Below are 25,931 nucleotides of genomic sequence, written 5' to 3'. Positions count from 1 at the left end.
CGTTTGATATCAATTTCAAATTCTCGTGTCCATGTATCAAACACCGACAAAAGATACGGAAAGCTGTACATGTATTATGATTCAAGATATGGAACATTACCATTATAAATTAGCATATCAATGATATAACCGATACACACTTCTTGTAGAACTTCATAAACAATAAAGAAATAAGGATAATATAATACATTGTAAGTCATCAGACTAACTTATTACCTCGCATATGTCGCATCCCTTATACATTTAATTCTGCATTTCTTCCTCTACAAAAATTTAAATGAAATAAAAAAAATTTTCCCTACCTAAGCTTCAAACCATTGGGTAGGGGAACAGCAAACAAACATTTTTTTTTTTGTTTGGCCTTATTAATGCCAGTTTTAAAAGAATTATGAAAGACTATTTGAAGATAGAAATGTACCCGAATTGCAATACTAAATAATGAAATCCTAGTGTCACAAGCAACCATAGTTGAATTTGAATGAAAAGTTTAAATAAATTATTCAATTATGACTTTATATTTCAGATACCGGCACGAGTTCAAATCACAGCAGTTGTGGGCAGAAATAAAGTTTGTTCTGGATAATTTTGCACAGCCATTTACAGAATTGTTTAACGTAAGCAACACTGGTGGCTCTTTAATATCTCATATGAATAGAACTAAAATCTCAGAGATACAGCAGAAAACTAAATTATGAAGTATTCAGCTGAGTTCCTGTTTTAATAGGGAAAACTTTAAATGTTCTGTGGTCTGCAGCTGAAGTATAAGATAGTACTGAAATACAAAATAGGTTTGGGTTTGACACTGCCATTAGAAAACAATACCAATTTCAGCATTTAAATGTACGTTGTATAACAGGGTTGGGGCTGATTGCTTTCAAGTGTAATCAATTACTATTAACTTCAAATATATTCAATTACAAAAGATTACTTTTGTCAAAGTAATCATGGTTTCATCATGTTTACATATGATGATTTCAGATATTTACACATGTAAATAAAAGAAAATTAATTTGCTTCCTTGGCAAAGGTAATATAATGACATATTTAGCAAAATATTTTTTTATAATTTTAAAGCAGAAGATATAATTTGTGTATTATACACATAATTTCAAAGCTGTGGTAAACAGAACTTAAAAATCGTCGATTGGCAATAACTAAAAAATTTTTTTTTGCCTTTCTTTTTCTTTCTTTAACTATCTTTTCATTTGTTTTTAAATTTATCAAAAACTTTTCCATTTTCGAATATTCCCTCCCATTGAAGTTTTTCATTTACAATAAGTACTCTTTTCTGAACCCATATTTTAAAAATAAAATTATATTTCAACAGATTCATCATTATGGAACAGAAAATGTTTATCAATGCTTCTTGCTCATTTTTATTTTAACAAACAAATAATTTTTAATGTAACATATCATAAATTATCAAGGTAATTTCATTTGAATACTAATTCGAAATCGGGACCGTCACATAGGTTTTGGCACATCCTGTTTACCGGAAATTAAAATGGCAGATTGTAGACAATGCTTTACATCAATAAAATTGTACATATCATGCCAAAATTCACTTGACATATTAGATCTAAAGCTAAACTTCTTAAAATGTAGGGAACATGTTTTTAATGTATGTTCTTAAGGGATGTTTCACTAAATAACCTGTTGGCCGGTTAACTTTCCTTGGAACTTGCCAATCAAATGACTCGCCAAATTGACGAGTGTAAGCTAATGAGAACTTGCCAAAGTACACATATACTCGTATATGGCGAGCTGGCGAGTGGTGTGGTTTCCCATACTGGCATAGTGTAACAACCAATGGATCTTATACTTATAGAAGTGTAATATTTACTTAAGAAGCAGGTAATTTTAAAAAACTTAATAATTTGTTTGTTTCGGAAATCTGCATTTGTTTACAATGTGACGTTGAATGGAATGTCTATAAAATCTCTTTGAATTCCCAGTTGGTTGACCACATTAAATGAAAGATAATGCTATTTATTAAATATGTTTACCTCTAATTTATTCTATTTGTGTATGGATATTTAGAAATAGCTTATAACCATCCAAATTGGGAGGTCGAAGTCCGTTTGTTTACATCAGCAGCCAGTATTTATTTGATGTGTACTTTGTGTACTTGAATTTTGCGGGAGTGTGTACACCATCGATTGTTCTCCGAAATATGCGTGCTGATTGGTTTATGAGTTATGTGAAAGAACGCAGCATTTCCAATTTTATGAGACTGTTTGTCTCAGTTCTGCAAGAGCAGAGTCACCCGGAAGTCCCGATAGATTTGTGTACGTGTCACTAAGACACCATTACCCTACAGATAGGTTGATCATAAATTAATGTCCTTTGAGGGATTATGAGGCATAGCTTAATGTTTTGTTGAATGTATATCTTTAATAAAGTTTGAAGGTTGAAAGATCAACCTTGATTTATCCAATAATGATAATAAGAATTAGTCAACTGGCGATGTTAACCTTCATTGTCAACCTTATTTAATGTCAACCTTCAACATCAACCTTATTTGATGTCAACCTTCGACCTGACCCAACCTTGGAAAGGCTGTAAGAGATCTGTTATTTGGATGGTTATAAGACCCATATTGAGAATTTGTTTTTGTCATTTTTATGATACATTGAATATGATATATATAAATTTATGATATCATCTTGAATCCTGACAAGTATAATTTTTTCAACCTAATACTGATACAACCACACAACTTCTAAACGTTCGATGCATTTACTTTTTAAAATATATATGCCACTGCTTTATAATAAATATTTGTGGTTTTATCTCCTCTTTTCAATTTTTTTCTTCAGTGTTCTATTACCTTTTAAAGTGAGTAGGACAGATAACTTCAACTAGATGATTTAGAAGATTTAAACTTTCTATAAAACATAGATTCAAATACACATGTATTGTACCTGTGGAATAGTAGAGAGTCTAAATCTTCTTGTAACTACCTGAGGTGTAATTGTTAGGGAGGGGGGGGGGGGTCGGGAGGCACCATGAAAGAAAATAATCAATTAAAATTGTATGCATGGTGGGGTCAAATAAAAAATGTTTCCCAGCCCCAATACATTTATTTTTGGAATAGCCCTAAGAACAAGGTATTATTTGAATTTGGAATTATTTTGGAATTAACAAAATGGCAACAACAAAAATTTGTAAAACTAACCCTTACTATACTCGACGTCACATACAGCACATTTTCGAATTGAAGCTCTACTTTTAAAACTGACGGGACTTGGCGCTAGAGTTGTCTCTCTTATTTATTCTCAAGGTAGTTTGCATATATGCATGATGTGTTAATACCAACGAGTCACTTATTGGCTTAACAAATCCTTACGGGAAAATCCCATACTAATATCCGCCAGACCCGTGCAGGTCCAAGTGTCAAAAGAATAGGCTTGCAGCAGCGCTAAGCTTAATAGTGCTCAGAATCCTAGCCAGGGCCTATGGCGCTCTGCCCACAGAGCAACTGGATTGTGTTCCCCAGGTGGTGGAATGGGGTACCCCTGGTGTGTTACATGCTGGGTTTGTCAGGCTATAATATGGAAAACCTGACCGCAAACCATAGTGGTGCACTGTGTTGGGAAAGATGCCACGTTCCTCGCACGTTAAAAAACCCTACTGTGGTATTCTCCCTTAGTAGGAACCATAGGGCTCCACCACAGGAGGCTAAATTGCCCGACCCTACCCACCTCAGTGGCAATCAAAATTTGTCGACCCCATTATCCTTGTGTCCCATCCCATTTTTTCATTTCATCATCATTTCATGTTCATTTTATCATCCACTTCATGTTCATCGCCTGAATATAGCTGAAATATTGCTGCTTGGGCATTAAACCCCAAAAAACAAACAAATTAATATCCGCGATATTGGTTCTACGGGACAATTGTTTACAAACAAAGTTTGTAAGTTCCCGTCAAACTCTGGTGACATTAGTCTGCTTGATAAACTTCTCGGTATTGTACTTCGTTTGCATAGAATAAATCAGAGATATCCGAACTAACGCAGAAATGCATTCTGGGTTCTTCGCTTTTTGGACAAACCATTTAAACGTTAACAACATCTCCTAGCAACCCGATCACTGTAAACATGGCCAGCTTTTGACAATGTAAATATTAGGACCGAGAATTAAAATCTCACTGGAATTTAAGGATTCAATGTTATGGGAGAGCGGTTTGGCTTAACGAATTAGCAAGTCATTTAAGACAATTTAAACGACGGTAGGTGTCAATAAAGTCGTACAAAATATTTTTATTCAAATTTTAACAGTATCTTATTTATGTGATGCCAAGTATAAGGGGGTAAGTCATTCTGGTAAAGTTTAGTGTGATAACAAAAGGCATGGAAAGTTTACTAACCTCCCTTACTAATCCCCTTAGTAGGGGTAAGTTTCGTAAATATTTTTTTTTTACCTTTTTCTTTAAATCCAAAATAATTCCAAATTCAAATAATACCTTGTTTAAGGCAGTTAATCAGGAAATGGACATTCAAGTAAAAGAAGAATTCTTTCCCCGAAGTTGTCTATTTAACTTGCTAAAATAGGATTCAGGACAAAATAGGTTACTCACATTTGAAACTTTGTATATGACTTCTTGTAACTTGTGGTTTTGAGGTTTCAACATTCAATGGGTATAAAACTATCTATGAACTGAGTTATCTTTGTATTTTTAGGCCACCATGGAACTGGCCAAGACCCATTCAGAAGATCCTACAGCTTTGAAAGTCATCTTCAGCTCTATAGTGCTGATTTGTAAAATATATTATAGCTTGAATTTTCAAGTGAGTTCATCATATATTCAGTATATGTTCATAAACTTTAAATTGTTTCTGTACTCATCCTACTCAGAACATCGTCTGAAACTCTAATATGAAATTTCAAAAATTGCTAATGGGAAGACATGGCATTTCTTCTTATTCTGACATACTGATATTGTAACATCATTTACAAAATATTTGAATTTATGGAGAATTAAAGTTAAAGCCGAAAGGGTCAACAGTACCCAAGTTTAAGGAATAGAAAATAAAAATAGTGTTAATATTATTTTTTTCAATACATTTTATCTTTAATTTCTTTTTACTTTTGTGTTGTGTATTTTTTCAGGATTTACCAGAGTATTTTGAAGATAATATGGGAATTTGGATGAACCATTTCTTAACATTACTTAGTGCTGACAATAAATTGCTGAAGACTCAGGTATGTGACTATACATCTAGGAAGTTATTTTCTTAAGGAAGTAGACCTAGGGTAAGGTACATAACTCTTGAAATCAGTGATATGTTTGTATCATTCAATTTCACCAAAGCCTATCAAGCTTTCATTTGAAAAATAATGAAATCAATCCTAGTTACTTTGATGTTTACATGAGATTAATATGATATGTTGAATACAAACGTTCCTATGATTTGCAAGAGTTATGTCCCTTACTCTAGGTCTACCTCCTTAAGCTGAAATTTGTTTTATTTGAGTGTGATTACAGTGTAGGAATAACACTCCATTAGAATAGATTTTTAATGTGATTGCTATTATTTTTTGGACAGGTTGAAAAATTTTGAAAATGGTGAATGAAATAAGATGTATAAATTATGTGTTAAGTTGGATAGTTTAAATATTGTACAGTTTATATCTCTGAAATCAGTAGCAAAAATTGACATTCAGTTTTTACATATTAGACAATAAAGAATTCTAAATAATATGGGAAATACTAATTGAGAAAATTTAAGTCAGATTGTACTTTAATTTCTGCAAAAGCATTAAAACTTGACCTGTTAAAGTTTAGTAATGCTTACCTGTCAGTAGACTTCATACATTCTTTAATGTCATTCATAACATATGTTTGATTTTTTACTCTCAATTTCACATGAATTAGGTTAAGTTCTGTATCATCTGACATTCACTCGGAATATAGTTATATGAATTCATAAAATTTTTAAAATAAGTTTTTACTTACCCAAACCTTTTTGTTGCATATTCAGTGATACTTCAAAAATATGTTAGAGATAGATAATGTAGAATTATAGTTGGAACAATCAATCATACAAATGGGAATATTTAGTCTCTAAAATGTTTGTTTTTTGCCATTGATACTTAATTGTTATTGTGTAGGATGAAGAGGAAGCAGGACTTTTAGAGCAAGTTAAATCTCAGATCTGTGATAATGTAGCACTGTATGCTCAGAAATATGATGAGGAATTCTCACCACAGTTGCCAAGCTTTGTAACAGCGATCTGGAATCTTTTGGTGTCTGCTGGTCAGGAGGTTAAATTTGATGCAGTATGTGTTCACCCGATGATTATAAATATATGGAGATTTTTATGTTGGCTTTTAGTTAACATTAACATTTAGTAAAAACAGAGTACCTTACTTTTTGAATTGAGGTTGGCAACTGAAATTCCATCTTTTAAGTTTGAAAATCATTATCCATGAAAAAATGTTCTAAATCTATCAATAAAAGTAATTGAAAAAAAAAAAACAACACACTTTTGGTCAACTAAATATAGGTAATTGGCCCTAAGGGTGCCTCATTGTCTATTTTCACCAACTTAATTATTGATAAAATAAAAGCTGGCACCTCCCTAATTTTTTTTCTGATAAAAACGATATAAAAAGAACCCTCTTCTTGGTTTTGGACAGTAAAAATGGCCTCACTCATGCAAAAGGTTTTCATGAAATTATGGGTTGAGTCACAAGTAATTGACTTAGAAAGGTCTTGCTGAACTGCTGTTTTTTTTCACTTTTTATAAATGCTTTTAATTTACAAGTTGCAAGTTAAGTATGAAGTATGAAGTTTTCCAAATTTTTTTCTCATGTAATGAAAATATCTCTAGTGAATGTACATTATATAGGAATGAACTGGCCTGTGGCAAATTAGTTCCTTTGTATTACAGTTAGTCAGCAATGCCATCCAGTTCTTAGCCTCTGTAGCTGAGAGACCTTCATACAAAAGTCTGTTTGAAGATCCTAGTACACTTGCAAGCATATGTGAAAAAGTTATAGTCCCAAACATGCAATTTAGAGGTATGTACTTCAGTGGTACATGTATATGATATGTACATGTATTGTGTGTTGGCTTAATGAACAGATTCATGTTGATCAGAGGTTTTGTGAAATTTTGCTTTTATTAACTTGAAAATATGAAATGCTGTAGATCTTGGATTTAAGAGTCTGAAAAATGCAGTCGTATCTAGTGATAAAATAATGATAAATTTAACCATGCAATGTAAACAATGATAGTAAAAATCTGTTATTATTGGAACTGATATTTAATATGATTTTAAAAAAAGCACAATGTTTGTGAATTGTCATGTTATCTCATCATAAACTTACATATACTGTATATATTTTTAGATGCTGATGAAGAACTGTTTGAAGATAATCCAGAAGAGTATATCAGAAGAGACATTGAAGGCTCAGGTAAATAACTCCATAGATGTAGGCATTTTTTTCTGATTTAAATCAGAAGTCTGATTTTTCAAATCTGGATTTTATCATTATGGTTTGTTTTTTTACAGTACATTTACTTCTAATTTCACCAGTTTCTGATTTATTTGCTCAATATTCTGCAAATGGGTATACTTAGTATAACAACAGGTTCTACATATATGGATAATCTATCTTCATCGAATACTGTTATTGGCAATTTTTTGTACTATGTGATTAAAAATACTCACCTTTTAGCAAATGTACACCTAAAATACACAGACATGTCAAGCCATTTCCTGTAGAATGAAATGTAATACAATGGCTTAAGAAACTTTTGCATAAATGGTTGACTACTTGGATTTTGACTACAGCTGGAATATTAAGTAGTGTGTTGTAAAATGGTTTATTTCAGATGTAGACACTAGGAGAAGATCGGCTTGTGATTTAGTACAAGCTTTAAGTAAATCATTTGAAGGACCTGTGATACAAAATTTCTCACAGTATGTTGCTGGATTATTAGAGGTATTAATTACTTTAGGGTTGATCATGTCTAATAATTTCCTACGTTTTGTCAAGGTGACTTTTTTCAGGGGTTCAAGTTAGCAGTGGTCTTAGGTTCTGGACCCTTAATTTCTGACATTGAACCTTTGAAATTTTATTTACCCAGGTCCAGGACCATTAATTTGAAATTTAAAAAAGTCCAGGACTTTCCACCCTTGAAAGTAAATTTGTACCCCTGCTTTTAATTAACATAGTTCAAAATTTCACCTTTAGAAACATACTTGTAGGTCACCTAACTTGATTTTGAAAAAATAGCGTCTAAAAATTCTTTCATATTTCACTAAGAAACGAGAGTCACCAAGCTTTTTTCTTGCATTATCCCCCCATCTCTGCTTTGAAAGAGTCTTTTAAAATATATATTTTTAATTTTACCGTACATGCAGTCGAACTTCACTCGCTTGAACTCAGATGGCTCGAACAACCGGGATTTCTCGAACACAATTCAAAGTACCAAAATTTTCTCCTATATAATCAATATAAATAACCTTGGATTCTCGAACGCTCGAACTGACTAGTTGGTCCGTTCAGTAATAAATCTTACTAACTCGAACTCGTCAGCAATTTTGTCAGCTTGGGTAATAAAAGGTGTGAAAAACTGAAACCCTATCATTAATCAGTGTCATTTTAGTTAATTACAGGTAAAATTTAAGTCATCACTAATTAGGTAGTTTTGATCTTTAACATAACATTGATTGAAGTTCGAGAATATTCCGAAGTCGGTATGATAAAAGCATGAAAGAAAATCAGATGAAAACAAATTATTAACCAAGGAACTCGAGCTTCAAACGTATTTAAAAGCGAACACAGCATTTTTAATGTCCAAAAATCAACATAATCTTCCGAAAGCGAACGAAAAATATCTACGAACTAACAAAACTTTGTAGGAAGTAGGCAATTTCTAACGATAAAGTCGAACTCGGACTGGCACCGAAAAAAAATCCGGAAATATACGAACTTCAATTTCTCGAACTTCCGATAACTCGAACACATTTCACTGGTCCCTTGGAGTTCAAGCTACTGAGGTTTGACTGTAGTTCTATGTAAAAATTCTTTTTTCAGCAATTTAAAGATAATATTTTTACATCATTCCAAAGACTATTTTGCTCATTGAAAATATATAATTCTGTATGATTTATGACAAAAAGGATGCTCTGTGTAATAGGTATGATCTATCTTGAAATTGATAAGTGTTATCTTTGAAGAATTGAATTTTTTAGTCCAATTCATTTAAGAAATGCTTCAGATACCTTGTGAGCAAGGTATCCACTCACACAACTTAATCATGATGAAAATACTGACATATTAAGCTTTTATAAATTTTATAAATGGACAGTAATTTTTTATGCTCTTTATTTTAGGAATATGGTAAAAATCCTACAAGTTGGAAGTCAAAGGATGTAGCCTACTACCTTGTCACTTCCCTGGCTGCCAAGACTCAGACACAAAAGGTATACTGTATGACCCAGTCTTTCTAGTGTTGTGTATGAGCCTGCTGGTTAAATTTTATAGAATGATTTTACATGTATGTATGTACTTTGATAGACTTCATTGCTTTTGAGAGGATTATTTACACATACTGAAAGAACAGAAAGCTTGAACCATGAGTCATTGTTTTGACTTTCTTTTTCGTGTCCATTTCAGCATGGTATTACATCAGCAAGTGGTTTGGTGAATACAGGAGATTTCTTCACATCTCAGGTTATCCCAGACCTGCAGGCTGATGATGGTTTGTACTCTATAATGATGTTGTTTATAGTATCTAGTTTTAATCACCTAATCAACAAAGTTATGAAGAGGTAGAGAAATGACTTCTTCAATATGCCAAAAGTCATTGGTCCAATTTTAATGAAAGGCAAAAAGGCCATGTTAGCTATTGCCATCATTTGGTGTCTGTCCTAGTTGTCCATTGTCATTAACAATTTTTCGAAACTGCTCATCTCTGAAATTACTTGACCAATTAGAACCAAATTTGTTATGGATGTTCATTAGCGTATTCTGGAAAGAACTGATCGTGGATTTTTGATCCATTGATAAACATGGCTGCAGTTTTTGCATATATCTCCAAAATCGTTAGGTTTAACAAAGTTCTGACATTGATTACTCCAAAACTGATAGGTTTAGCCAAATTTTGACATAGGGTTAAAGTGTTCAGAAGGATGAGATCTATCTGTGGTTAAATTTCATGTTAATTTGTTAAGCCAATAATCAATGTTTACATGTATGAGAATCTACTCCAGTCATTACGGAGACCTTTTCAGATGTACATTGTAATCGTGACCAGCAGTATTAAGTGGAATATAAATGTGTTAATGATACCATATATATAAAGTTCCTACATTAACTCCTACATGTAGCATATTCTAAAGTGGATGTTATTAAAGAATGTATAACAATTATTGCCCTTTTTCAATGTTTTTTTGGCCATTATTAATGTTATTACTTTAAAAATATTTTCTCCTCTAAAACCAATTGATCAATTTGAACCAAACTTTGTATGAATGTTCCTTGGAGAATTCTGCATAGAACTGATGTGGGGATTTTTGATCCATGGAGAAACATGGCCCACTATTTCTAAAAATAGAACATAAGATTCAGACAGAAGATTGTTGCATATATCTCAAAAATCGTTAGGGTTAGCCAAGTTCTGTATAGAAATTCTGTATTCTGCATAAAACTGATGTAGGGATTTTTTGATCCAAAGAAAAACATGGCTGTTGTTACAGTCGACTCCACATAATCGCATATCGCTTTATTGCATATTTCGGTTATTAGCATAATTTTCTCCTGCACAAAACCATTTCCTATTATTCTATTAGGGAAAAAATCGCTTATTTGCATAGGCCTTGCAGGTGCATTTCGGTTTATTGCATAGAGAATTTTGCCTCATCGAGGTAAAGACAGGGTTTCCCAAATTCTATTTTAAGCCATCGGGTCATAAATATGTCAATCATATTTATTGTTGTAAAAACTAGGTTATCATCAATCAGGAGGTGTTAATAATGGATTAAAAACATAATGGACATAAAAGACAATGTAAATGATTTCAAATTGCATTAAAATAAACAAGCACCTAGGTCAACAATGACTTCTGACGACATGCCAAACATCACCTTATGATGCGGCTTGGGATATTTTTTGCCCCTATTTAAATTCTTCCGACTACAAATGATTATCAATGTAAATTTAATTTTCTTTAATGAGCTGAACAGTTTTTAGTGAGCTTGGGTTACTAGGCATAAATATCAAACGAAAATTAAAAGTCCTCATTCATTCAGTACAATGTCTAATGAAATTCAACTATCCTAAGGTGCCCCATACTATCCACACTTCATAGGAATATATTGAGGTCAATGACACGTATAATACACAACTATCAGTGTACAATGGTGATTGAACAGAGGAATAAAAACATACAGACCATTTCAAAAGCCCAGAAACTGCAAACATTGATGAATATTATACTGAATCCTGTCTGAAATATGAAATATGGGATTTTCTTTCATAGAAAGGTCAGGAAATTACTTGACTATTTATAGATGAGAAACACATGGTTTTACTTATAAATACACACGATGTAAAGAAGGTCAACAAACAAGATAAACACAATATATATTATTATTTATTGATAAAAGAACAATACAATGTGAAGGTCTATAACAACTAAATTCCAGATCAGAAATGTTGAACAGTGATATCCCTGGTTGATCCACAGTATCGTCGTGTTACCTGAACTCACACTTCCGGTAAAATCGTAATTTTTACTGGCAAATAGGCTATGCAATTAAGCGGAATCTACTGTACTAAAAATGAAACAAAGGGGTCAGTCAGAAGTTTTTCTCACATATGCTTTCAAATGCTGAAATGATTCTTATTATAAGGCCTGCAAAAGTATGCATTGAATCAAAGTTGTTGGGTGACTCCTCTTTAGAGTTATTGCCCTTGAAAGTTGAAAAGTGATGTTTTTTGTTGACAGTTTCAGCCAGTATCTTGAAAACTATGATAGAAAGAAACATTCAGTTGCTGAAATGATCTTTATGATAAGGCCTACAAAAGTCTTCGGGGATCAAAGATGTCAGGTGATTCGTTAGAGGAATTGCCCTCAGAAGGCAAAAAATGATTTTTTTCGCAGTTTTCTGCCAATATCTTGAAAACTATAAAAGATAGAAAGAAACTTTCAGTTGCTGAAATGATTCTTATGATAAGTCCTACCAAAGTCTATTTGAGTTAAAATTGTTAGACAGCTCATTGTTAGATTTATTGCCCTTGAAAGGCGAAATTTTAGCCAGGTGATTCAGGCTCATCATGTAGTAGGCTGAAGTAAAAAAATATTGTAGATTTTAAACCCCTCTCTACCCAATTTTTTCACCCTTTCCCAAAAAATTTGATTTTTGACCCCAATTTTGGTCAGTTACATTCAAATTGACAGCATTTATCACTTGAATGGATAAAAAATTAAATATATAATTTAACAGCCCCCCTCCCCCCCCCAACCAAATTTTGAAAAAAGTTGGATAAGAATCTAGGAATTTTTATTATGATGGCCTTATAAACCCTTCTATGATTGTCTACATATTTTCAAGTGTCACTGAAAAAACATCAATCAAGAAAAAAGTACAATGATGGCCATATTGGCCCTATGTATGAAAAAAAAAGAATTAGAAGCTAATGACAAAAGTATCATATGCAGTAATGTTTTAATATTAAAGGTCTCTGCTAACATGACCTAGAAATATTTTATGTGATTTGTGCTCCTATCAAACTGGAATATTCAGGATCAAGTTGGCAGAGCGCTTAGAATTAACCTATTTCAAGATATTTTTAATTGTTGAAAGATGATATGCTTAAGAATGTTATTGATCAAGTTGATCAATACCTCACTTGTGTATGACAGACAATGATAATTCTTGGTTTCTATTGATTTTCTACCTATTTTTCATAATATTACTTTACTATATGTATTTTGGTTGCTTGAAATGGAAAGACATGTGAGGCTTGAACAACTGTTGTTGGTTGAGGAAATTATACTTACACTTCTTCAAGAATGAACAATTTTAAGATATTCACACATTTTCAGTAGTCTTCGTCCTTACCCTACTTTCACTGGGCTGCACTTACTGATAATTTTTAAGTTAAGATTGTTTTTTTTTTGCTTCTCTGAGGTTGTAGTTGATCCTACCTAATATACAATTATTCATTTGAAAAAAAAAAACCACAAGAATTACACATTCACATAGAAGTAGTAATATTATGTTTATTTAATTGATAATAACATTAGAATTTAATAAATCTAGCTATGATTAAGTTGAGATGATTCTTTGATTGAATGAAATGATTAATTTCATATTGATCTTGCATGTAAAGGAGGCATGCTTTATTTTTAACCATTTAATAAAAGATATTTATAGAACTATGGTTTTAAGTAATTTGGTCATTCCTTCTGACATCAATTTGATTTTGACATCTTACTTCCTTGTTAGCTTAGTTAATCCTGAACATGTCAGAAATGGCTGTAATGTGAAGAAAATGAAGAGAAATAACTTTAAGGAAATGAATTTAATTTTGAATGAGGAAGTATTTTCGAAAGGTACAAACTATGATTACATGAGATTTTTTTTGTAGTTAATGCTATCCCCATTTTAAAGGCTGATGCTATCAAGTTTCTTATGGTATTTAGAAGTCAGGTAAGTCTAATTTCCAAGAAATAAAGTTCTTTGAATTAAGCAAAAATATTTTATGAACATTTGTGTATTCTTATGCTATAAATTTATAAAATATTCCCTTCTTTTTATGGAAATCAAATATAAAATAGAAAGTTTAGAACTTAGATGAGCTCTATTATAAGAATTTAGATGTTGGACAAAAAATTCAGAATAAATAGAAGTCGGACCATAATGGCTGTGGTTGTCCTAGGTTAATAAGTTCACCTTTGAGGATGTGGAGAGTGACCAGATATTTTGAAATTGAAGTTCTTTTCATTGCTGTTGAGATGGACCATGAATAGACCATGGAAGTGGACAGATAGTTCAATAAAAGATGAGCACACATCACAATGGCTGTTGATGTGTTGATTTTGGGCTAGAAGATGGAGATATGACAGTCCATCATAGTGGCTGTTGTTGTGTTGAGATTTTTTTATTTTGAGTAGATTCTTGAATGACTGTCGATCACAGTAGCTGTTGATGTATTGATTTTGGGCTATAAGATTGAGATGTTACAGTCTATCACAGTGGCTGTTGATTTTGGGTTGAAGATGGAGATATGCAAAACGTTGGATTGAACCTCAATAAAAGAAAGACAAAAAACCATGCAACTTGTTCATTCCCCAACCGAAATTAGGTTAGACAATGAACCACTTGAAGTAGTCGAAGATTTCACCTATCTAGGAAGTACATGAAGTAAAAGCAATGCAATATCAAAGGATATTGCCAACAGACTTCAAAAGGCAAATGTCGCATTTCACCAACTAAATAGAAAATGGAAGAATAACAACATCAGCCTGAGGACAAAAACCAAATTATACAACAGCAATGTCATATCAGTCCTTCTGTATGGGTCTGAATGCTAGCGAATAACATAGGAAGACAGTCAGAGACTCAGGATTCCACAACAAATGCCTGAGAAAGATCTCAACAGAAGAGAGGCAGACAATATCATCAGAGTAGCTGGCAAATGAAGCAGAGGACGACCAAGAGAAACATGGAGGCGAACAGTGACATCAGAGTTTAAAGACATGGGAAAGACCTGGGGTGAAATGGAGAGCATTGCCAAAAAACCAAGAAAACTAGAGGTCCCTGATTACAGCTTTATGCCCCACCAGGTGTGAAGAGGATAAGTTAGTAAGTATGGAGATATGACAGTCCATCACACTGGCTGTTGATGTGTTGATTTTTGTTATAAGATGGAGATATGACAGTCCATCACAGTGGCTGTTGATATGTTGATTTTGGGCTAGAAGATGGAGATATGACTGTCCTTCACAGTGGCTGTTGATATGTTGATTTTGGGCTAGAAGATGGAGATATGACCGTCCTTCACAGTGGCCATTGATTTTGGGTAGTAGAAGGAGACATGACAGTCCATCACAGTGGCTGTTGATGTGTTGATTTGGGGTAGAAGATGGAGATATGACAGTCCATCATAGTGGCTGTTGATGTGTTTATTTTAATCATATCACAGTCTGCTATGATGAGCTGTTGTATTTCACAGTCATAAACAAAAAAGAAATACTAATATAAGTAGAATTTGGTTTGTGTATCAGTAACCATTGTCATCATTTGGGAAGATGGATGCATCAAGTAACATCTAGTATCTCCAGTGAAATTTTTCATCAGTTTTCTTTATCATTATGAGATTGAGGGCAGATTAAAATTATATTAAGAAAATTCAATATGATTTATTATCTGGTTTCAGTTACCAAAAGAAGCATTAGTAGCCAGCTTACCATGTTTATTGAAATTACTGAAAGCTTCAAGTATAGTTGTTCACAGTTATGCTGCACATACAATAGAAAGATTATTAATGGTGAGACTGCAGGATGGGAAATCACCAGCGTAAGTGCTTTATAACTTGTTTAGAGTATATAGGATTTCAAGTTAATAGTGGTCTAGGGCCATGATTTCTGAACCTGGACCATTGCATTCATTTCCCTAATTCCTGATTCTTCAATCTCTCACACTGACCTTTTTTTTTATTAGCTCACCTGGCCAAAGGCCATGTGAGCTATTGCCATCACTTGGCATCCTTCATCATTGTTAACAATTACACAAAACTCTTCTTCTCGGTAGCTACTTGACCAATTAGAACCAAACTTAGTATGAATATTTCTTGTGGTATCCTTCATAGAACTGATACGGGGATTTTTGATTTGCTGAAAACCATGGCTGCTGTTACTAAGAATAGAACATAGGACAGTAGTTTTTCGCATATAAATCTAAAACCGTTACGTTTAAATAAATTCTGACAAGAGATAAAAGTGTCCAGCATGATAAGATCTATCTGTGGTCAAATTTTGTTTTTAATTTGTTAAGCCATGTTGGAGTTATTGCCTTTTTTCAACGATTTTTGCTATTTTTGTTGTTAATTTTTTCCAAAATCTTCTCCTCTGACATTATTTGATCAATTGGAACCAAACTTGGCATGAATGATTCTTGAAGTACCCTGCATAGAACTGGTGTGGGGATTTTCAATCCATTGAAAAACATGGCTGCTGTTATTAAAAATAGAACATAGATGGTAGTTTTTTTGCATATATCTCCAAAACCCTTAGGTTAAGCCAAATTCTTTTAGTGGCTGAAATGATCCTTATTATTAGGACTACAAAAGTCTTCAGGGATAAAAGTTGTCATACTACTCCTTGTAAGAGTAATTGCCCTTGAAAGGGGAAAAATGCTTTTTATTTTTCCAGGATCTTTTGTTTTCCCAAAATGGACCTTTCATTTGAAGTTAGTAAAAGTTCTGGATTTATCACTCAGGAAAGATAATTTGAAGCAGAAAAAACAATTTGATAATTGATAGAGTAATCAAGGGAACCAAGGTTATAGCGGTAATCAAAAGAATGTAATCCAGAGACAAAGACCAGACATGGAAAACAGACATACACAACAAAGAACACAAAGTAACTAAAATCATACATACAAAGTAACAAAAGCAAATGAGCAAATCGGACTCCATTGAAAACTGGGAGCATGGACCAGGTGCACCGGTAGGGTAAGCATCCTCTGCATTTCTAGAAACACCCACCGATTTGCTCATAAAAAGTCAAGTCCGGGGTAGATAAATGAGGAAAGGAAAACTATGACCTGTTGAAAATATAAGGTTATGTAGCTTAGATTTTCGTACAAGTAAAAAAAAACATCTTTGTAAAAGAGTTTTTCAGTGTAACATGAATGTACTGTTCCTTTACTGTATTCATATGTAATTGTAAAATGTCTTCAGGATAACATTAGCAGACTTGCAGCCTTTGTCCCAGGAATTAGTATCTGGTCTGATTGATGCCATGAACCATCAAGGATCAGCAGAAAATGAATATATCATGAAAGGTCAGTTTATCTTAGATATTACTAATAATCCTCTTGTGCTTTTTTTGTAATTTTTTGGCATTTTGAAATGTTTTGGCTTCCCTGAATATTTTGTCATTAAGTATTAAAATAATTGTACAATTATGACCGCATTCTATTCAGATAAATTCATGGAGTCCATTTTAACATTAGGAAGACATCATGATGTTTTCAAGTTGGTTCTAGAGTATACTTCCGCCTTCATTGCATTTGGTTCAAGCTTTCTTTCCTTTCAGCCTTAATGAGAAGTTTATCAGCACTTCAAGAAAACATTATGTCTTTTATTCAACAAGTAATGGGTGCATTGACTCAGAAATTGATACAAGTCAGCAAGGTAGGCACTGGGGATTTTTATACTGGTTCAAGTTTTTTCATACCTGTTACGAACGTAGGGGGTATACTGTTTTACCCTTTTCTGTGTTTCTGTCTTTCTTTATTTCAAAGTTCAATAACTTTTGTTATGTATCAATTTAAACTTTTAATCAGTCATTAACATAAAGCCTAGTTGGAAACTCAGTTTTGAAACTACTACTACATCATACAACCTGTTTTACATTTAAGTTGAATACTCAATTTTCGGTTCAGTGTTTTTTTTTTTATTTATTTTTTTATAATGAAATAATTTGATCATGCCTGTCCAATTCCTAGAAAGTAGTAGAATTTCCAGTTTTTATTTTATTTCAGAATCCTAGTAAGCCTCACTTTAACCATTATTTATTTGAGTCCTTGTGTATATGCATCAGAACAGTTTGTAAACATCAGCCGCAAGCCATCTTTACATTCGAGGAAGCTTTGTTTAAACCATTTACCGACATTCTACAGGCAGACGTACAAGGTAAGTTGTCTTTAATTAAAGGTGGTTATGTGTTAAATATAGATTTCTGTTATACACTTGCTTTTGAAGACTATTTAATTTAAATTTATTAAATGGGTTTTACATGTTCTAAACTGAAAGTTGGGGATCATGTGTAGATATGCATGAAACTATTGTCCAATGTTTGTAACAGAAGATTATCAGAATTTTAAGTGAGCTCACTCACAGTTCAAAATTGTATCTAGATTTGTCAATAGTAAAATTATTTCTAATTACTTACTTAAGACACTTTTCACAAAACTTTTTCACTTTTTGATGTTGATCTAGGGTCTAGAACATAAGCCCCCAGGACAAAACAGTGTTCTAGGATTTTTCAGAAATTGAGGTTTCCTCGTGAAAAATCCATAGAAAATCAACTTTCCCACAATCATTGATTGCTTTCCTAACAAAACATATCCTTACAGCATATGAAGTTTTCAACTTGTCACAGGAAAGTGTAACTAAGTACCTAACTTTCCCTGACCCAAATTTCACTTGTCCTGGTTGAACGGGAAATAGGAATCCTAGAACGCTGCAAAAGCCCCCCATCTTTTAATAAGCTTAATGTTAATGTAAGAATTTATATATTTTTTTTGTTTATTTTTGTTTGTTTGTTGTTTTTTTTTTTTGTGTATTTTTTTTATTTTTCCTTAACAAAAATAATTATCAAAAGACAACACAAAATTGACTTCTATTTAAATGAAAACCAAAAATTAAATGGTTTCAACTAATTACTTCCTGGTTGACTTCAATTTAAACTAATTGAAAGTTGTTGTCATGGTTAAATAAGCAATTATGAACACCATGAAAAGGTCAAAGATCAAAATATAACTAACTGGTTATACCATTCATCTGAACTTTAAAACTTGGACTAAAATAAAATTTCAAAACGAAATAAATGTTTAAATTTTATATTTCCAGTATTTATACATTTGTATATCAGTCCACATAGTATAAGTTGTAAAGAAATCAAATTTCAAATTTTACGCTTTCAGTATTGATAGAAATATACATAATTGATAAAATAATTTCTCATGGGGGGGACTTTTATCCTGATATAAGTCAAGTTTGATAAATTTTGAATTCTTTCATTTTGAAGTGTGAGGAATGAAAGCTAGCTTACTACTGTAGTTAATATTCTTTAATTTCAAGGGTTTTTTTTGTTTCTGTTTTTTTTGTGGTAGTATATTGGTATGTTGCTGTTGTGGTCTCTGCTGGCTTTGTTTCTGTAGACACTTTCTTTTGTGCAATAGCATGTATATCAATCGGTTGATCTTTATACTATTTTATAACAAGGTTTCAAACCAAAAAAGGAAGGTTGCTAATCATTTTGGGGGTAATGGCCCCAACAGTTTGAACTTAAGGTTGAAATACAAGTATTTCATAGAATTAAACTATATACAACTGTAGTAAAAGCATATGGATCAAGTGTCCGGAAACAGTAAAAAATGCCGGTCAACCCTTATTAATTACAGTCTTTGTGGTTTTAATTAGTGTATAAACATCCTCTCTACCTGTCTCCTAATTGTCTATTGGAAATTAATTGACAGGTGTCTGTCAATTTTAACGGATGTGCAGCCACCTGCGACTGTGATTTACCTGTAACTGATTATTTGATTGCATAGTTGAATTAAATTGAATTAAAGGTACACGTGCAGCCCCATCGCGTATACAAGTTAACTGAAGTGAGACAGAGAATTTTCAGACATTTATTAGTTGATTAATTAAGAAAAAAGATTGACAAGTCAATCATTTTCCCGCTGATCTTTCAGAGGTAACGAAAGCACATGAAACTGAAATTACGGATTAGTCGCAGTTTGTAATTATTAATTTATCGGTTGAATCGATATAACACAGAAGTCAACAGACCATTTAAATTAAAATGTGTTCGTGATTTTCTTTTTTAAGTAATCAACTTTTTTTTCCATCACTTGGAAGTTTTTGGCTGTTTGCCTGTGTGATGAAAAAGTCCGAGTGATACGATGTTTTGTTTACATGTTAGAACGTCCATGTGTGGTCGAAACCGAACTCATTCACTTGTTCTGATACTTTGTAAAAGACGAGAGTATGTAATGAAATAACACTATGTCCAATATTTATCTTAAAATAACTACATAAAAAGTTTTTTTTATGTTTATTTTTGATCTGACTGACACAAACGTCTGCTGAAGTTTGATAAAATGTCTGGCATGGGCTGTCAAAAGATCCAGATCCTTGATATGGATGTCTGTGATATTGCTAAACAATATTCTATAGCACAGAGGTCAGACTGGGATTGATTTTAGGAGACTTTTTTTTAAGACTTGAACTGTTTAGGACGGAGGGTCCAAAAAGGGGCCTGAAACAAGCATTTACCTGTCAAGAATTTGACTTAAGTAATTGATATTTTTTTTTAAGTTATACCACAAGGTGTATACCAGCTAAGGAAGGCTTAGATTAATTTTGGGGTCTATGACTGAAACCAATTAGGAATAAGGGGCCAGAAACAAGTGTTTCTTGATATCCAGACAATAACTTAAGTACATGTGAATAGCTGGCATACCTCCAAAGAAGTTGGGTATTGATTCTTGTGGTTTGGTCTTGAACCAGTTAAGAATTAGGGACATAAAGGGCTAGAAATAATTTTTTTCTCTGATTTCTGGATGATAATTTGAGTAAAAGGGAATGGATCACATAGAAATTCATCCCTAAAAGATTGATTTTAGAGGTTGTGACTGGAACCATTCAGAAATTATGGGCCAAAAAGGGTCAAATTTTATCCCATCAAAATTAAAGCTGTATCAAATTACAATGGTGTGTCCGTACTTGCCCCAACTGTTCAGGATTTGACCTCTAGTTGAACTTCCTTAAGAATTTTATTTATACAATCCTCCTTTTAACATCTAATTTTTAGTCAAATTGACCAGTAACATTTTTTTTTTCAGAGTTCATACCATATGTCTTTCAAATTTTGTCCCTGTTGATTGATTACCATACCAGTGGTACCATACCAGATACATACATGGCACTGTTTCCTCACCTCTTAGCTCCAGCTCTCTGGGAGAGGCCCGGAAACATTCCTCCTTTGGTTAGACTAATACAGGCGTACATAGAAAAAGGAGCAAAACAAATACCAGCCGAGAATGTGGTTAGTTGAATGTTTTTATCAATATTGTTGATACATGCAAAATTGTACACTTACTATAAAAGTAATAGAATTATATTAGACAGTCTGAAAAAAAAGTCTAAAGATTGCCGTACTTCGTCCTTAAACCCTTTTGGTGTTCTGATATCACAATTTTTTCAGAATCATTTTAAAGAGTTTCATACAGTATTTTCCACCTTTACAGTTCTTGAATGATATGTTGGGTTTCTTAATTTTGTCTTCTCTCTTTGTAGAATGGTTTGTTGGGTGTCTTTCAAAAATTGATAGCTTCAAAAGCCAATGATCATGAAGGATTTTATTTGTTGAATGCCATTGTTAAGCATATGCCAAAGTAAGTCTTCATAAAACAATATATTTACAATACATGAAGTTAACTGTTTGTTTTGTTGAAATTAACCTATTACAGCAGGTTGAATAGGAGGGATTTCATTTTCAATACAAATCTTGGTAGGCTTTTTGAGTGATTTAAATAGCTCTCGAGGTAGAAATCTGCCTTATATTATACCAATGTGTCCTACTTCATTGCTTTTGGACACTGTCTTTTTAGTTTGAAAATCTGTAATTAATGATGACCTTAACCTTTAAATCACCATCCGTCAGTGTGTTTGGGTAGAGAGTACGCTACATTCAAGTTGATTGTATAAAATTGTATATAAACTTTAAATCTTCATATTGGGTTAACAAAGCCTAATTTGAGTACAGATATTTGATCGAACTGTCTGCCAAAACTTCTTTTAATTAGTATAAGATACACATCCATTATTACTTTTTAGTCCCCTATTGGCTTAAGCAGAAGAGGACTTCAGATTTGCACTCCATCAATCTGTCCCTCTGTCTGTCAGTCAAAACAATTGTAGTAATCCACACTTTTTCCAAATGATAGCAGATATTGAGCTGATTTTTTGGTATTTGAGTCTACCTTGATGAGTTACAGATCAGGTTTACGTTTTGTTTCTCTTCGCCAATTTTTGTCCGAGTGATGGTCCTTAAATTTTGAAAAATTTACTGAAATTTAAATTTTCCCCATTTTTTTTCTAAATGCTTGCAGATATTAAGCTGATTTTTGGTATGTGAGTCTATCCTGATGAATATCAGATCGAGTTTAAGTTCCGTTATGCTCTGCTGATTTTTGTCTTATTTATGGCCCTAGAATTTACCGAAATTTAAGATTTCCACACCTTTTTGTCTAAACACTTGCAGATTTTGAGCTGATTTTTAGTTATCATGTCTACCTTAATGAGTTTTAGATCAAATTTACATTTCCGTCCGCTTTGCTGGTTTTTCCCAAAGTTTCAAAATAAAAGTCATTTTCTCAGTTTGTCATTTATACTTGATGATTCAAGGTACTATTTGGGTCAGTGATATAAACAGCGAGTAGGAGACTGTATTGTTTTTCAGTACTCTCAGAATGCTTGTTTTACGTTGAATTTCTTTCTAGATAAAATATTAAAACATGAAGATAATGTTCATAATTAATCTTTTGCAAAATTACCATGTTTTCAACTTGGAATTTCCTTTAAGTACTGAATTTCTTCTTAGTGTAATAACATTTTTTGTTGAAGAAATACTTTTAAGTATACAAGTATCTCATTTTTATACCCTGACTTGCATAGTAGGTGCTAAATAGTGATAGGGATGTCTGTCTGTCCATCCTTCCTTACATGAGGGGACCCTATTTCTTATCCATTACTACTCCAATCAGGGTAGGAAACTCACTCAAATCCTAGGCAGTCCTGAATACAGTTTATCAATATATTTACGGTATGGCTATATAGATTAGCCAGCCCTGCCAAAAAATAGTCAGTTGTGGGCTGGCGGGCTGGCTACTATTTCTAACTCTGCTCCTATCCCACTGTATGGAATTGAATTAAACTTTCAAAGAATCTTATTACATGTTCCAATTGTACGCCTAATTAAATTTTGATCCAAATCTATTTTGGGGTTTCACATAGCAATACATGGACTTTGTCATATGGGAACATTGGAGGATCCATCTTTTATCTGTTAACCTTCCTATACCACTGAATGGAATTGAAAGAAACATGCACTAAATTTTTATTGTATGACCTATTGTGCACCTCCCATTTTAATTTGTGATACAAATCAATATGGAGGTCAAAAGGTGTATGTTATCAAATGGGGGAAAGGGGATGGGGTATCAAGTTAAGCATTGCTCACAGTTTTTCTAGTTTATATTTTCTTTGGTTTCCTGTGACATTATATTTGAGATGCCCCGAAATGTACCAGTATCAATAGAAATGTTAACAATGATTTGAGTGTTCTCATTGAATTGTGTTTACTAAATGAAAAGTCGCCATACAAGTTTAACTACACATAATCTTACTTAACATTAACACATACATCAACATGTTCTTAGAAATTCAAGCTTCCACAATTCATTTGCCAGAAAGAAGTGCCAGCTGCCAATTTTTTTTTCACCATTCTGTTTGTTGATCGATTGTCCTGCCCAAAAAGCCACATGGCAAACATGTAAACAAATATCACCCACTGGTTATTTTTGTCGCCAGATCAATTAAGTAATCGTAAATTGCAATGTTGGTGAAGCCCAGCCCCATCCCAGCATGTGCATCTTCTTTTTCTTAAAAAGATGTTTTAACAAACAGTTCAGTTAAAACTCAATATAGGCTTTGTTTACCCATTATGAATGATAAAATTAAATTAACAATGTTATCCAATCAGAAACAAGTAAATCAGTTATCTGGTACAAGCTAGTAGAGCTTACTGGTAGATGGTATGATTTAGATGAATTGACAGCTATTCAAACTTAAGACACTGTTTAGAAGATCACACAGGTGTTCAGTCGAAAGAAGTAGGACACATTGTTATAATGTTATTATGTAGGGCAGTTTTATACCTAGCTATTTAAATTACTCAGTAGCCTACCTGGATTCGTATTGAAATTGGAATCACTATTTCAAGCTGCTGTACAGGCGTTTTTACTTTCATCAGATTTTACATGGCTCATAAATAAGACATTAAGACATATATTTTGAAAATGTGAACCATTAGATACCAACTGGTACCAACTATAAACATATTCAGGTTATTTCATATTTTATTGTTAAGAGTAAGTAATAATGATCAACTGTTTTGGAATACCCTTCTAATAGATATACCACCACTTCTATTAGTTATATCACCACTTCTAATAGTTATACCACCACTTTGGAATACCCTTCTGATAGTTATACCACCACTTTGGAATACCCTTCTAATAGTTATACCACCACTTTGGAATACCCTTCTAATAGTTATACCACCACTTCTAATAGTTATACCACCACTTTGGAATACCCTTCTGATATTTATACCACCACTTTGGAATACCCTTCTAATAGTTATACCACCACTTTGGAATACCCTTCTAATAGTTAAACCACCACTTTGGGATGGGGATATATAGTGACATGAGTGTATGTCCATCCTTTCTCTTATCCATCTTTCTTTCCTTCCATTACACAAAGAGTACCATCTCATCTGTTACTCCTCCTACAACCACTTAATGTTATTTAATGAAATTTTCACAGAATCTTGATTACATATTCCCATTGTACACCTCTTTTAGATATTGATCCAAATCAGTTGGCATGCTATCAAATGAGAGAGTGGGTTTATCAAGTCCACAGTTTTTCTAGTTCATTTCAACTTTTCTTGTTATACCCCTGTTTCATGAACCTTGTAAGCACAACTCCAAAACCATTAAAAGGATTTTGATGAAATTTTTGAAGGCCTGGCATCATATGTAGATGTGTTGAAGCCTGATACATTTAATACTGCTCTGGGCTTGTGAAGGAAGATAATCAAATGTATGGATTTTATGTGTTTAGTTATGCCAACAATGATGTCTCATTGAGGTCATAAACAGTTCTGATTGAAGATAGTGGTTAAAATGGGGAAAAAATTTAAGTCATACTGTAATTTAAAAAATCTGTTTTATTTTATGTATTTTCAGGGAGACTTTCAGTCCATATGTCAAAAATGTATTTATATTGTTATTTCAACGATTGTCGAGTTCTAAAACAACCAAGTTTATTAAAAGTAAGTATTCTGCCAATATATGTTGGCTTGTGAAATAATTTTGATTACCCAATTTTTATAGGAGTTGTGCCCTTTTGAACTCAGAAATTTGCCAAAACCATTTGTCAGCGCAACTAATCTGAAACTATTGATCCAAATTTATGAAATGTGGTATGTAGCAAGAACATATGTAATTGTGCATACTACCAGGAAATTTTTATCCTCTAATTTTTGTGGGAGCTATGCCCCTTTGATCTTCAGCAACTATATTAAAAAAAATTATTCAGGTATTATATAAAAATTATTAAGAGGCCTGTGCTATATCCAAGAACTATATTATGATGGAACTTACTATTAGAAATTCATACTGAAAATAATCTAAAATTGGGAAACTAGGTAGACCTAGGGTAACAAATCATTGGAACTTTTGTATTCAGCATTTTACATCAATGTCATGTAAGCATCAAAATAACTTGGACTGCTTTCATTCTGTTTCAAATGAATGCTTGATAGGCTTTGGTGAAATTAATATGATACAAGATATCACTGATTTCAAGAGTTATGTCCCTTACTCTACGTCTACCTCCTTTACTTAGAAGTAATGGGTTAAGAATTTGAGCATTTACTTCTCACTTTCAGACATTGTCTTTTAATGGTTCATAATTTACATTTTCAAGTTATTTCAGAGATCTATCACAATGATACTGGTTTATTTTTCAGGTTTGCTTGTATTTTTCTGTTTATTTGCTCTCCAATATGGTGCTGATTCTCTTGTCCAGAATGTTGATGGTATACAAGCCAAGTAAGTAGTTACAAGGAAATTGGAAATATTCCATTAAAAAAGA

The 25,931-nt window shown here is 32.8% G+C and overlaps 1 protein-coding gene across 4 annotated transcripts in view; it reads left to right on the top strand.

Moving 5' to 3' along the window:
* The window catches only part of LOC148629154 (exportin-2-like), a 40,093-nt gene that overhangs the window by 6,830 nt on the left and 7,332 nt on the right, over window positions 1-25,931 (top strand). For all 4 annotated transcript variants that reach the window (XM_088545060.1, XM_088545076.1, XM_088545087.1 and 1 more), the window contains 18 exons: window positions 524-614; window positions 4,685-4,792; window positions 5,115-5,207; window positions 6,117-6,284; window positions 6,899-7,028; window positions 7,359-7,424; window positions 7,846-7,955; window positions 9,353-9,442; window positions 9,636-9,720; window positions 13,614-13,675; window positions 15,405-15,544; window positions 16,929-17,032; window positions 17,287-17,384; window positions 17,735-17,885; window positions 20,828-21,030; window positions 21,282-21,379; window positions 25,022-25,107; window positions 25,807-25,888. In XM_088545060.1, coding sequence (XP_088401186.1) covers window positions 524-614; window positions 4,685-4,792; window positions 5,115-5,207; window positions 6,117-6,284; window positions 6,899-7,028; window positions 7,359-7,424; window positions 7,846-7,955; window positions 9,353-9,442; window positions 9,636-9,720; window positions 13,614-13,675; window positions 15,405-15,544; window positions 16,929-17,032; window positions 17,287-17,384; window positions 17,735-17,885; window positions 20,828-21,030; window positions 21,282-21,379; window positions 25,022-25,107; window positions 25,807-25,888 — 1,965 coding nt within the window. The remainder of the gene's footprint in view (window positions 1-523; window positions 615-4,684; window positions 4,793-5,114; window positions 5,208-6,116; window positions 6,285-6,898; window positions 7,029-7,358; window positions 7,425-7,845; window positions 7,956-9,352; window positions 9,443-9,635; window positions 9,721-13,613; window positions 13,676-15,404; window positions 15,545-16,928; window positions 17,033-17,286; window positions 17,385-17,734; window positions 17,886-20,827; window positions 21,031-21,281; window positions 21,380-25,021; window positions 25,108-25,806; window positions 25,889-25,931) is intronic.

The sequence above is a fragment of the Perna viridis genome, chromosome 1 (assembly GCF_037379345.1).
Source record: "Perna viridis isolate PV_CMFRI_1.1 ecotype Kerala chromosome 1, ASM3737934v1, whole genome shotgun sequence".
Classification (NCBI taxonomy): Eukaryota; Metazoa; Mollusca; class Bivalvia; order Mytilida; family Mytilidae; genus Perna; species Perna viridis.
This window is presented reverse-complemented; position numbering and strand designations above follow the sequence as displayed.